Source organism: Centrocercus urophasianus, unplaced genomic scaffold, assembly GCF_019232065.1.
Source record: "Centrocercus urophasianus isolate 14NV4802_14NV808 unplaced genomic scaffold, USGS_Curo_1.0 seq_16, whole genome shotgun sequence".
Taxonomy (NCBI): domain Eukaryota; kingdom Metazoa; phylum Chordata; class Aves; order Galliformes; family Phasianidae; genus Centrocercus; species Centrocercus urophasianus.
The window spans coordinates 28,228,033-28,242,081 of NW_024884711.1; the positions used below are offsets into that span (position 1 = coordinate 28,228,033).

A 14,049-nucleotide genomic window follows, 5' to 3' on the forward strand; every position below is an offset into this window, starting at 1 on the left:
GATAAGATTTTATGCCTAACTCTAATACATGAGGTTTGAGTAGACTTTGATCCAAGGTGTAAGGACAGATTCAAGATATTTCAAGGACAGATTATTATTATTATTATTGCTGTTACAGACATGATACTGAGAAAACAAATTCACTCCAATTTGGTTTTGTTTTTGTCTTTGTTTTGTAAAACAACCAAACACAAAAATGTAAGAAGTTTAAAAGCAAACAGCCACCTGTTCAGCTTCACAGAGTAGCAAATCGAAAGAGAGGTTTTGTGACTGTACAAAAAGACATTTTCAGGCTGCAAGGAAATTAGAGAGTCAAACTCATTTCACAGGGTTAATCCTGCTTACGTTTTGATGAAAAAATCTTACATGTCTTGTATGAGCTACTCTCTACAGCTGCCTGGAATACTCAGTGGGTTAAGAGAGTCATTCAGAAGGAAATTCAATTCACCTGTACAACATATTTGTCCTTGAGTTTAAAGCATGATTTTTTGCATTTCGCTGTAGAAGATAAATCTAAATGATAAATCTAAACTTGATGTCTATTTTCAAAATATCAAGGTCAGAAAAAAATATATTTCCTGCCTACCAAAAAGTAGGCAATTTAGATTACATTTTGAACACAAAAATCAGCAAATACAGTTTTCTCCAGTTCTCTTTCATTCCAAGTTATTACTTGCTATATTTAGTATTTAATATAGATTCAAACACATGCACGTCACGTTCATTAGGTCCCAGATACTGTCACAGTATCACTGCTGCAGGTTAGTGGCCTCATTTAGAGTCATTCTTTTAAATGAGAACAGGCCCCTCACTGTAACTGAAAATATAACCACTCTACAGCAGAAATCTGTGACTAAACCATGAAGTCATTCAATCTGTCACTGCACTATGGCCAATTACCTCCTGCCTTCTAATTGTCTGAAACAATATCTCAGCCAGTTAAGTCAATGAGCTATGAATGCCTTACAGGCATTATTTTAGATGGATAAAATAATTCCATTACTAAACAACCATAACAAATAAAATAAAATAAAAACAATTGGATATTGGTTTTCTTATCAAAGGTCAAGTAGGCAGTAAATTAAAACAACTGGAAATGCAACTAAACTTTAAAACTCCACTCCAGAACATCTGTACTAGTATAGTGAAAATTTTAAAGGCCACACTCAGCAAAAATCTCAGCAGGTGCAATGATTCCATACACACAGAATAACTGGAAATGGTTTTAACAAAAGCTGCCAGACATTGTCCTGCCTTTGTGAAAGAACTGAGGGAGTTCATACTGAAAACCCTGAGGCACATGCTAAGCAGATTCAGTGGGACTGCTGTATACATATTCACTTCTGCATGATAGTTTGCAAGATGGCATCTTCAATATTCTTTTCCATTTAAACTCATGCAATTTCTCTTTCCTATGTTGGTTTTTTTTTTTTTTTCTCCTTGCTTAAAAGATTCTGAAGAAAATTAATAAGTAACATATAACTACAATGGAAAGTGCCATACTTCCCCTGTTATAACCAGCTGTCCTTTAGCTGGCAACCAAAGTTCTTTCCTTTCACGTGACTTAAAACTTCTATTTCATGTGGCCTAAGGAAGCTTACAACAATAAAAGGTCAAATTGCCCAGCAAGAAATAGAGTATCTTTAATATTTTTTAGGTCCAAGCCAGTTTGAAAACTTAAAAATAAAATTAAATGAATCTATTTCTTAACTTAGTGATTTGGTTTGAAGAAAAAGTATGCATGTCAGTTCAGTAACAAATTACACAAAATTTTCTCTGTCAAGTTGACTTCAAGGGAATCAGATTAAGATTGCCTCAAAATATGTGATGCCATTCGAATAATTTGGACATATTCTACATTTTCATAACATTTCCACCCATGAAAACCTGTTCCTGTCAAAGTTGGGAAAGTTTGACCATTCATACCAGTAAGGCCAGATATTATACCTATTATTTCTTGACTAATGGTATCAGACTTGAAAAATCTCAAGAGGGACTTCTGTTCATGGTCAAGTATAGAGTAACAACTTTTATAGCATTTCAGTTACTGCTGTCTTTCACCTAATTTCACTTTTAGATTTCTTACACCCTCGTATTATACTCAGGTATATTTATATAAATTTTATCAGTTAGGGAGACAGAAACACTGGAAAGCAAAACAGCTGGCCAAAGATCAAAAAGATCATAAAATGAATGGTTAAAAAAAAGGCAGGAACAAATATACAAATTGGCCACAATCTCTCTTGTACTCTAACCATCTGGCAAATTCCCTGCTTCAGTGTTGTAAAATATACATGTGAGCTCTGTCTTCACTCTTCTGGATGCCTTCACTGACACAAAACTGAACCCACGTAAAGTCTCTGTGTAAATGTTTGCCTGTAAATAATTTTCAGAATGGAAATTAAACCACCAGCGATTTTCCATGACAAAGGACTTGAACGTTTTCAAGTAAGAAGTTATGTTTCCTGGTTCACATATACATAACAAAGAACCAATTACCTTCCAAGTGGAAAGTCTCAAACTCTAGGATTACCAGCGACTGCGGCCCCCGATCTATGATATAACTGCAGTTCAAGTTGTTGTCATACTGACTAGGGTAGTTAGGAGAGACAATACGACCTGCAGGACTGGTAAAATTTATTCCACATCCTGCAAACAGAAATAAATACAGCATGGTTAAAATCTGGGTAATAATATCATTTCAGTTTTTCAGAAGCAAAACTAATAATGTATAGAAGGACCTCATGTCTCCTTAAGAGGCTGATAAAAAAGCCAGGGAATCGTATAGACTATGATGGGAAAAGTAGGTCTTACACAAGCATACATAAGTGTTCTGGAGAAACAGAGCCTTCCTGCCTACAGTCTCCCATAGTTTCTTGGCAGCTTGTGGATAAGACCAGGCTGCTGCCCTTCAGTCCAGTGACCATAACACAACACTACTGTTCTTACGGACACAGAACTCGCACGTTTCAAAATCCCTTTGTACAAACAAGTGTGGCTGAATTGGCTGGGGGCTGGGATGGTTACTGGGGCACATCACCAATGTAGCCTCTTCTGAAACTGCCTGTGTTAGCCCAAGTGGTTGCACCCATGCTTCATGTCTGACAGCCAGGGGGATCCAGCCTGTAGTAGGGCCAGCTCTGGGTGGTTTTGCAGTACATGCAGACAACACAGGTTTGCTGCTCAGAACCTCTCAAGCACACAGAACTGTTCATTTTCATGGAGCTCACTCTGATCGAAATGGTTTTGAAATACTGCTAGGGGCTCCTCTTTATTTTAAGCCTCTAGCTTTATTTTATTATGTTTTATTATTATTATCACTATTTATATTAAGCTCGTAGCTACAGGCTTAAAAAAAAGAACAACACAGTAAATTGCTGGTATAAGACTAGAAACAGGCCTGTGAAATCTGCGATTTTCTCCTTTAAGAGGCTATACTTCCCTATTAGTTGATACTGACAAGATTAGCTCAGACATTGCAAAAGAAAAGCCATTTCATTTCAGAATTATTTATGCTTCAATAGTGTCTTCCTTCCAACACTTAATTTCTCACTGTTCTAATCTGAATCCAGTGAAAGGAAAATGGTTCCCTTTGGTAGCATCCTACAGAAAAGCTGCAAACAGCTGATGGTGATTGAGTACCAACTTCTACACTTCCAGCAAGATTAGCCCCCATGAAACACATTCTCTGGGGAACAAAAATGAGAGGCCCACCTAAGAGCAGTGGCCATGTAAACTGCAAATATAACAAAGCAAAGCAAAAGCCATTGCAGATCTTGAGAATTCATCTCTTCTGAGAGCAGCTTATGAGAATGGCCATTGGTGAGTCCCAAAACTGGAGCATACAGTGCTCCCATTGCATATAGTAAGGGAGTTCTTGTGATCAAAAGCTGGGTAGGAGCTTCTACACATCACTGGATAGAGATATGCCTTGATACACACACATTAACTAACCCAAAATAAATGTTTAAATCAGCCATCTGGCTTAAATGCCACTTACTGCTTATGAAAGATGCAGAGAAACCTTGCCCAGGAGCATCCTGAGACTGAAAAACTGTAGTTATGATGTTGTTTGGAGAAATAACAGGGTCAGGAGCTGAAGTTCCACATCCTGTAGCTAACAAAGCTTCTTCTTCTTCACGATTTCCTTGCCATACCTGACAAGCACAGGTTAGAAATAGTTCAGTGTTTTTGCAGTCCAAGTAGCTTGTGGAAACCCATTACAAGGAATTACATATACAACTGTTCTTCATGTAGACTTAAAGTAGAATTCATCTCACACTAAAACTTAGATGTCTACATTGGAGCTAAACATCTCTGTTCACTTTACAGTCAGTAGGGACAAAAAGACAAGGAGTGAATCACAGAAAAATTTTGGTTCCAGGGACTTCTGAAGGGCATCTGGAAGTCATCTGCTCTAACCCTTTACAAAGAGCACAGCAAATGTAGTTCAGGTCCTGGGAACTGGAGAAAAATATTTTATGCACATCATCATTTACCTCAACTTTGTCTTGGCTCACTCACCTCCATACATTCTATCAGTATGAATATCAGTATATACAACAAATTATCAAATGCAAAAATTATATTATTCATAATAAAATTCAACAGAAACAATAGCATTAATCTGGATTCTTACTATCCAGTCTTGCTAATAAAAATTCTTCCAGTTTTTGCTATTTTGCATTTGCTTGTTCAATGGCTAGTGTTAAATGATGGAGAGGGTTAAAATTAATATCATTCACAAAAGTATATAAAGAAAAACATTCATTTTTAAAACTTTAACAGTGTCAAATAACTAATTTGAGTTTGAGCAAACCATGCATTCAAGAATCATATGCATGTTTAAAGTGTTATTTAAGTGAAACCTCCATTGAGTAATTATTTAAATGTATTTGATGTTCACACTTTAAGCACTGAACTTCAGCACATGAATAAAATGAAACATAGGCATAAATATTTTAAGCTTCTTAGTGCTTAAATCATTTCCTGAATCAAGATGTTATTTGGCAAACACTTCTATAAGAAAAAAAAAGCAACAGATTTACTGTAATAATATATGCATTTTCCAGTTTAGTTGTATTTTATACCAAGACCATAAGATAAATAAATAATTAATCAGTTTTTAATTAACATAATTGAAATAAATCTGACCGGATAAAGAACAGCCATATGGAATTGTGATTGCTCTAAGAAACCATTCTAGAAAAGGTTAGCCAAGGTTTAGCCTGTAAGTGTAGGTATACGAATAACCTCATTCATCTGGCCAGGTGTTTGAGGCAAGGGGCAATGAATGCTCAAAGGATTAATATAAATAAACCATGGCCTGTCCAAGATTTTGCACAGTCACTATTGATTTTGGATTCCTCCTTTTTGGCTGCTCAGCTCAGAATGAACATGAGAACCTTACATCTGCTCAGCACTTCTTCATATCCAGACATATAACTTAAATAACTCATAGAACTCAAGGTGAACAACCACCAAATATTTCAGGCTTTTCTCTTAGGAGAATATCTCCAATTGATACGTTTTTTTTCCCATGTTATTTGGAACAGTTTGGATATGCAAATTTAAAGCACCTTCACTAAGTAATATTAAGCTTTTTATATTAGTTAAAATGTAACTAAAAGTAATCAGTCAGTGGAGCAGGTTATGAAAAAATAAATTATTTTTTTTTTCCCCAGCTTTTAGAAATGAGTGCAAGTGAAGCTTGTAAGTTTCTAGATGTAGATCAGATGTGAAGCTGCTCAAGACTTCCTACATGTTGTCAAATTATGTTTGACCTTTATTGTAAGTGGGAGTTGTACTGCTGCAGAGAAAATGTGTGCAAAAACACTGAACATGTGCCAAATGCCTGAGAAAGAAAGTGACACTGTGAAAAATCCAAAGCATGTCCTCTCCATTCTACTGCTTTGAAAACAAGTGGCTCTTGACAACCTGTGAAAGATAAGAATGCTATCTTTGTAGTTTGAAATAAGAAAAATAATGATTAGTATGGTTTAAATGGCTCACAAGTTTTGCAGAAGTGTTGTGTCACATTGCTGTTTTAAAACTCACTGGAATAATTCAAAAGGCCTTTTCATTTCACAACATTTTCTCATTATTTCCTGGTTCTGAAGCCGTATTACTTTTCTCATATTTATCATTTCTGCGGCAAGGCGAGGGGACCCTTCTGGAGGAGGAGCCTCAAATGCTGCTGAAATCAGAAATATACAGTTCTCAAAATTTATGGGAAATAGACTGAACTGGCACAAGGACTCCACTTTAAATTTTCTCTCTTTTTTTTTTTTTTTAGTCTTCACATTTTAACCACAACACGTCTGTAAAACAGAATTCTGGAATCGTGACTTCTTAAAGCGCTGCTCTGCTGAGCTGAGAAATCATTTTACCTTCACAAAACTGCTCTGGCAGCTTCCATCACTATATGGGATCTGGAAGTTATTGTGGAAGATCATCTCCAGGTGTTTGCTTTCATGCGTAATGATGGTCCACGTGCATCTGGTGTTCATGGGAAAGTTTTGAGGCCAATGAGGAGATCTGATCATACCACTGTCTGAATGAATGATCCCACCACATCCTAGAGAAATGAGAAACAAGTGAGAGAAATGCTAAAATATTTCCTGTTCTCTGAATGTCTGCTTGCTTCTGTGGCTGCAAGGCTGAGAGAGGGGAAGCCCCACTGCCCATCCAGATTCATCTTTTCCTTAATTTCCCTTCTCCCAGCCCTGCAGCAGGAAGGTAACTTCACTCAAGAAGCTATCTCCTTGTGTTTCACTTTCTTCACAAGTTCTCTCTCCTTGCCATTTGATATCCTTTTGCTCTGGCCCTGTCACGAGCCCCTGACAACGAGAAGTGAATGTTGCTTACATAAAGAGTAGACATCAGAAATAAATTAATAAGGAGTTTCTCCCAAAATTGCACAAGTTCCTTCCTGCACAACATGGTATGCATATAATGACTGACAGCGATCTAGAGAAGTACTCTGGGGAAAGAAAAACTTAAATCTATGCTGATCCCTTGTTTTTCTCATCCCATATCACGAAAATATTCCAGTTTCCCATGTGAATCTACTCAGGCTATATCCATTCGCCCAGGGCAAAACAGTGACATCTCCTCCAGCCCAGGCAGCCCTGTGTATCTCTGTAAGATTAGGGAGAGGGCTAAAAACCATGCCTTTAAGAATTGTTAACAGATTCGTTTATAAAAGGAAATAGCTAATCATGGCTTTGCTGCATCTCATGTTCTTACACAAAATAAGCTGGGTTAATGTAAAACACACTTGCAGGTACACTGCCAAGAATCTTACTTGTCCTCAATTAAAATTATATATATATTAGCTTTAAAAGGAAGATTTTATTATTAATTTTTCTGTGTTGGATCGTGGCAATTGTGTTTGGGGTAGGAATTTGAAGGCATGTTTTGCTCATACATTCAGAATGCAAACCCAGAGTTTCTTGGTATACAAAGGAGAAGAAAGTTGAGGAAGGGAAAGAAGGTATCCAAAAGAAAAAAGAAATCTTCACAGAGAGAATACTGACTATGCACACAGCATGTGTGCACTGGTGTCCATTGTATCAGTGAAGGCCGGCCTTCCTTGTGGATGGAATCTCAGTGACAAGACTGAAAAGTGTCAAAACCTGCTTACACAGTGTATACTCACGCAAGCACAAATTATTACTACGTGTAAGAATACACTCCCTTTATCAGGCAGTCACTAACATTCAACTCAGGCACGTTAACTGCCTGTGTGGATCATTAGATCATTAACTGATGGAAAGCTAATCAGCAGCAGCCAGGATTGCAGCTGGAGGTGATGCTGGAGAAAGCACTGTGTGCTCTGTGCTGAGGCAGGAAGATGCACTGAATTCTTCCCTGCCACTAATTGTCATATCTAGACTTCCAGTTAGTCACCTCCTCCTGGACAGTGAGCAGATGGTGAATCACCTTCATTATTTTTTATATTCAAAGAGATTATATTTTCAACAGTTAGCTTCCACAGGGGGAAGACAGCTTCTTAAAATGTCCCAATTTAGTCCTGCATGCACACCAACATCTCCATTAAAGTTAGAAGTTTTAAGGCTGCTGAGTCATAAGTGCTCTTTAAGAATTTCTGCCTGCTTCTGTTTTGAAACTGATCTCTTTCCAGTTTCAAATGCTTAAACCAAATCAAATTGTGAAACAAATAATGTTTGAGAAATCAATGTCTCACAGTTGCTGACAATAGATACCACTGCTGGAAGGATAATGAGCATGAGATCAATTTACAGGATCAAGAAATTGCCAGTAGGAAGCTTAAAAAGCACATCTTTCCAAAATTGATTTTATTTTTATTGTGTGAGATTAATAAACACGAGCTTAAAACTATTTTAATACTAGCTTCTCTCAGGAACTCTGAAGATGTTGACAGGTATTTATTTTGTTCTGTGATACAAACTTAATTAAAGAGGAAGAATCCAGTTTCACCTTGCACTTGAAAAGTGCAGGGTAGATATCAGGTATTGCTGTGCTAGACTAAGAAAAAAACAGTAATTTTTTCTTACCTAGAGATTCTGCTGTCCATGTTGCGTAAAACCCACCTCCTTGAATTGAGTGGTCAGAGTTAAAGATAACCAGCAGCTTGTTGGAGCCTGACTGAATGATCCCAGGGGATTGGTTTCCACAGTACCTTCCTATGACAGGAGACCCAGGAGTGCCACCATTCAGGATAGTAACAGAGTCCCACTTACAAAGTGAATGATTTTCAACATGGAAGGCTGTAAAATTGAGCTGCAACAGACAAAAGCGAAGTTCAGAACTTAGCACTGGTAGAGAGTTAGTGCAATTCCAGTCAGGTCCTGTGACCATTCTAGTACAACAGTTCTGGGCTATGCTCAGAAGTCTGAGACAGACTTCACCTTTATGCTTTCCTGTAAGTTTTCCTTGGACTCTTGCTGCTGTAAGTAACAGCAGGTACTTATCATGAAGACTGAAATGAAACAGAAACATACAAGTTCAAAAGAGGGAATATTTGGATTTAATCATATGTTTGAAGTTGAATACGTCCTTCAGAACAGTCTCAAATATATACAAATACTGAACTGCTCTCCTGCTCTCAAAGCTTCTCATTATGGGAGTATAAGTAGTTATATAAGCAGAAAGATAAGGCTTTTTTTCTCCTATTACTTTGAATCAAAACACTTAGCAGTTGCTAAAAATAATGCTAGTTGCTATTAAGTCTGAGAGAAACAGTTGCATGGTTGGTTCCTGTGGGTCTGAACTCATCACATAATAAACTAGGCTGGAAAGGCATGTATTGCTGCTTTCTCCCTCCCCCACTGATAACTGTTTGTCCTTGCATTGATATGCACACAGGAAGGATTTCCAGTTTAATGTATAGGTTGTTGACCTAGTAGATTCCTGATTTGTTGATGTTGCAGTACTGAGGTGCGCTGATGGCTGCCTGGCCAATAAGGTGCGTGTTTTTTCCTCTACCACTTCCAGAATTGGAATCTCTGTGATGAAAAGGTTTAGCAAATACATACAAATTCTTTCTGTAACTGTTTACATCTATTCATTTCTAAAAGAGCTCTGCCTGAGCAAAGACCAAATACAAATCTAGCTTAAATTTTTCAAGTTTGGAACTTTACCAGATGGTGGCATATAATAGAAAAGGTCTGCCTGCCTTCACTGAGTAGAAGGCTACTCCATCCTTTGAAATTTAAGATTAGTTCTGCTTTAAACAAACTTGTGGATATTTAAACTTTTTCATTCTACTAAAATCATGCTGTAAATGAGCAAACGTGTAGTCAGTTATCAAAATATCATGCAACAAAATAATTAGGACTCTGGGTTTGCACTTTTTTTTGATGCTTTGTAGTTGTAAACAAGGAAAACATGACAGGAAAATAGCTAAAGCCATTACACATGAAAATCTGCAATGTATTTTGACAAAATTGTTTTTCAGATTTTTTTTCTGACCTAGACCTCAAATGTTGCGATTTTGAGCTGTTCTGCAAAGGATCAGTCAAAAAGTTCAGCGAGTGAAGTCTAACACTGCTTTAAAGGCACTTAAATTGGTGTCTCAGCAGTGTGGCTGTATGAGGTAGCACCGCAGGAGGTATTTACATGTATTAAGATATTAGGGTACATCACTGACAGAATTTATACCAGTAACGTATTATCTTCTAAGTAACTATTAAGATGCAGAACTAACTTTCCAGTGTCTTCTAGCGTTTCTGCAAAAGTGCAAAAGCACATTTATTCTCACAACAGTGAGCACATCCACGCACATCTAATAGAAGGAGTTATATTCCTACAGATAGAAAGGCATTGTTTTGAAGGGCAAATCAGCACTATGGCTTTGAGGTCAAGATAGATACAAATCTATTTTCCAAAAAGCACAACCTAAGTTAGTTGTTTCACACTCTTCCATAAATAAAACAGAGGGGGAAATTTTTCATTCCTCCACATTTCTTATTTTCCAAATTATCTCAAATCTCCAAAATTCAGAGGGTGCTTTTTCACATTGCCAGTCAGGCATACAGTCGTGGCATTATTACTCACAGTGATGGTTTCACCTTCAGGGGCTTCCAACAGCCAGGAGCAGTGATTCAGGTTGCCATATGGCTCTGGGTAATTAGGACTTGAGATAAATCCCCTTTCGTCTGACTGTATACCACCACAGGCTGAAGAAAAGAAAGTAATATTTCAATACACTGAACACTATAAGCAAGTGACTGGAATATTATTCACCCTGAAGTAGTACTAAAATATAATTAGACTGATACAGGTGATTTTGGATGGCACATGCATGGGTGAATAATTTATTGGGAAAGCCCAAGTTTTAAAACCTTTGTCACTGAATTAACACTGAATTAATTTGTCTCTGAGTAAACAGATGAATGACCTTGAGAGTTCACACTTATTCTGACACTTAGTATAGCTCTGCAAAACCTTCGGCAATTAACACTCACAGATGCCTTTTCTGCCTTATCTTCCATTTGTTTATCTCAGACTTAGGAAGCAAACTGGTACCATTCTTGGGCCAGCAAAAAGTTGTGTGTGTGTCTAGATAACCCCCAAGGCTAAATTCAGCTGTGACAGAAAGAATAGCTGTGCTGGGCCATAAATGGCAAAGTGGTATAATTTGCACTGATATGGCTCTAAGTCGATTTCAAAACGAGTGCAAGGGTTCAAGAAGCAGAACACATCTCAGCCGTGCTAGCAGTCTGGAGGCCTATTTGTAGTGAGTCAAACTTGGCTGGTATTGCCTGTTATGCCCCTATTCCCAAGAGCAGACAGCTGTTCTAAGTGTTGCAGTGCATTGCAAAAACTAAATGTGGTTCAGGGAATGGGATCAAAGAAGTAGAAAATAAATCTGAAAGCTAATTTCTAGCATATGTTCGCTTCAAATGGATATAAATAGTTGCAGAAATTACAGAGCTTCTGAGGATCTCTTTGAGAGCTGATCCCATGGTATGAATTTTCAGTATCACCAAATGAATGGCATTTTCCTTAGCAAAGGCAATAGTCTGTCAAGTCATTTACCTTCAAATACGTAGTGGCCCAAGAATCCTTTATCTTCTGTGTTTTCATCACTTACAAAGTGTACCCAAACCTGGTGGGCAGCTATCACAAGTGGCACTGATGGTGCGGCCTGACCACAGAGCCTGGCTATTAGATCTCCATCAGCATCCCCTGAGCAAACAAAGAAATACACTTTTTGAATCCTGAAACAGGTACAGAAACATAAAGGAGTACATAGGGAAAACATGCATTTTATTTTATTTTGACTAGAAAAAATGAAGTATATTCTACAACAGTTCAATCTGATTATTTGTTATAAGTTATATACTTAGAGTGCTATGGCTCATTGACACGATCTAAATCTCTTTGACAGTGTTCTCCTCAAAGCTATATTAATTATTCTTTTAATATCTTGAGATCCTTCTCTCCTTTCTCTGACATCCTGCACACTTTTGTTTTGTATGACTCATCAGCAACAGGTATACAGAAGTTTTGGGGCAAAATGAAGGGCAGAGACAGCCCAAGGACCTTACTGCATGGAAGGCTATTGAGCCTTTGCACTCATGGCATCCATCATTAAAGTCAACAGGGATTTTGAGTTTTCTACAGTGTAAGGATATGCTCCAAGAGCAAGCCATCACTGCTGTATTAATGGTGTGAATCTCTTTCCCATGTACTGTTCTGTGCATAGCAATCAAAAACAAAAAAAAAAAAAAAACACCAATGTTTGCTGAAATCATCAAAATCTCAAAGGAAAGCATGACAGAGACAGAAGCACTTCTGCTCATGCTGTTGTAAGCTCTTATTCCATCATAGTGGTAGAAGTATCTGTTCCTGTTTATTACTGATATACATTGAGGAGAAGGAAATAACTGTAATAGTGTACCTCAAGACAGCCAGATAATGCTATTCCTAAGTCTGCTTTTCTAATAACAGTGTGTTGGTCTTAAAACTGTCTATTCAATAGCATCTCCTAACTCCACGCAGAATGACAGGCTGTTCTTGCAAAGTCAAGAGAGCAGAAAGAAGAAACTGTGGGCATTGTTCAAAGCTCAAGCATGGTTATTCCAGATAACAAAGGCTGAGTAGCTTCATCCTTCTGTCACATGTAGTGACACAGCCCACCACTGGAAATGCCTTGCACCCCAAGGATAAAAGATGTCATATACATTTTTTTAAAAAGACAACTACACAGGCTAAACTGTTCCTTTTTTTTTTTTTTTTTTTTTTTTTTTTTATGGATAACTTGTAATAATTCCACACAAACATCTCAGCTTCATTAGGGTTGCTGGATGACTTCCTGCTGAACTGGATTTTCCAGAAATTCGTATCTACTCTGCTGGGAAACTCAGCATCTACCAGAATTTACTGATATCCTGCCCCATCTGCTTCTCATGGCTTATTAAAAGTTACTTGTCAGCATGCAGAGCAGAATTAGCGCAGTTTCCCAAGAGACTGCTCTTGGGAAACTGAAGATCCACTAGTATGGATATGGATAGAATGTGCTAAATGGAATTGCTATTTAGATCACAAAAATGTATAGTGCAAAAAAAAGACTGACTTTTTATTTATTTATTTATTTATTTTGTTTGTTTGTATTGCCTGGAGGTCTATGGTTCATAATAAAGCAAGGCTAGCAAAAACTGATGAGTAGATCAGAAACATTTTGTAATATATTTTTCAGAGTTTTTTTTTATTACTTCCCAGTTTCAGTGCATTGTGGGAAGGAATTGTTAGACTTTGCAGCAGTGCATGCTTTGGCTCTGCACATGAGAAACTGATGCAATGCAGCCAAGTTATCTCACTCAAATTAATTCAAAGAGCATGTAACAGATTCCTGCTCACGGACCCCAACCTTTCAGGAACAATTTCCTGGTAAATTAGAACCTGCTCTCACTGGGACTTACAGATTTATCCTTTCAGTGAAGAGGACAGCTGGAGCTTTCATACTACATTTAGCATTAGCTTAGTGATTTTCATATGACATTTCCAGTTGCTTTTTATTGTGGATAACTAAACATACCCAAAGATGAAGAGATATTACGGGTAATAACTTCGTTACTGTTTTTCTTTTTAAATGCTTAAGTCTGTATTTTGTGATAAAGCATCACAGGAAATACTAATTTCCTTTTGGAAAATCACCTTACAGTTTACAAACTGGAGTACATAGCCAAGAGCCTATGAATAATTAAAGCATTCTTTAATCCACTTCTGCTGTCCCTGGGATATCTTAAGAGCAAGAAGAGAATAGGCTGTGGACAAAATAATTTTTTTATGACTTCTCTCTGACTGCATTCTTCCAAGGGATCTGAGGTGAAATTCATATTGTATGTATTGCAAACACCACAGAACAATTTATAATCCAAGGATTTATACTCTATTTTTGAATTTTCTGTCCTGAAAGAGTGATGAGATCCACACATCCATTGCCCTGGTATTGAAATCCCACTACTGGTCTAAAAGGCAACATGGGAGGCATGCATATGAACACTCTCTCAAATGGACAGACCCTACAACAGTCAGTCTCTGCGAATACATGGACAA

The 14,049-nt window shown here is 37.4% G+C and overlaps 1 protein-coding gene across 1 annotated transcript in view; it reads right to left on the reverse strand.

The window, feature by feature from the left end:
- The window catches only part of CUBN (cubilin), a 183,301-nt gene that overhangs the window by 22,688 nt on the left and 146,564 nt on the right, over positions 1-14,049 (reverse strand). The window contains exons 51-56 of the mRNA XM_042817375.1: positions 11,527-11,676; positions 10,543-10,664; positions 8,541-8,766; positions 6,390-6,577; positions 4,001-4,157; positions 2,500-2,649 (exon numbers count right to left, since the gene is read on the reverse strand). Coding sequence (XP_042673309.1) covers positions 2,500-2,649; positions 4,001-4,157; positions 6,390-6,577; positions 8,541-8,766; positions 10,543-10,664; positions 11,527-11,676 — 993 coding nt within the window. The remainder of the gene's footprint in view (positions 1-2,499; positions 2,650-4,000; positions 4,158-6,389; positions 6,578-8,540; positions 8,767-10,542; positions 10,665-11,526; positions 11,677-14,049) is intronic.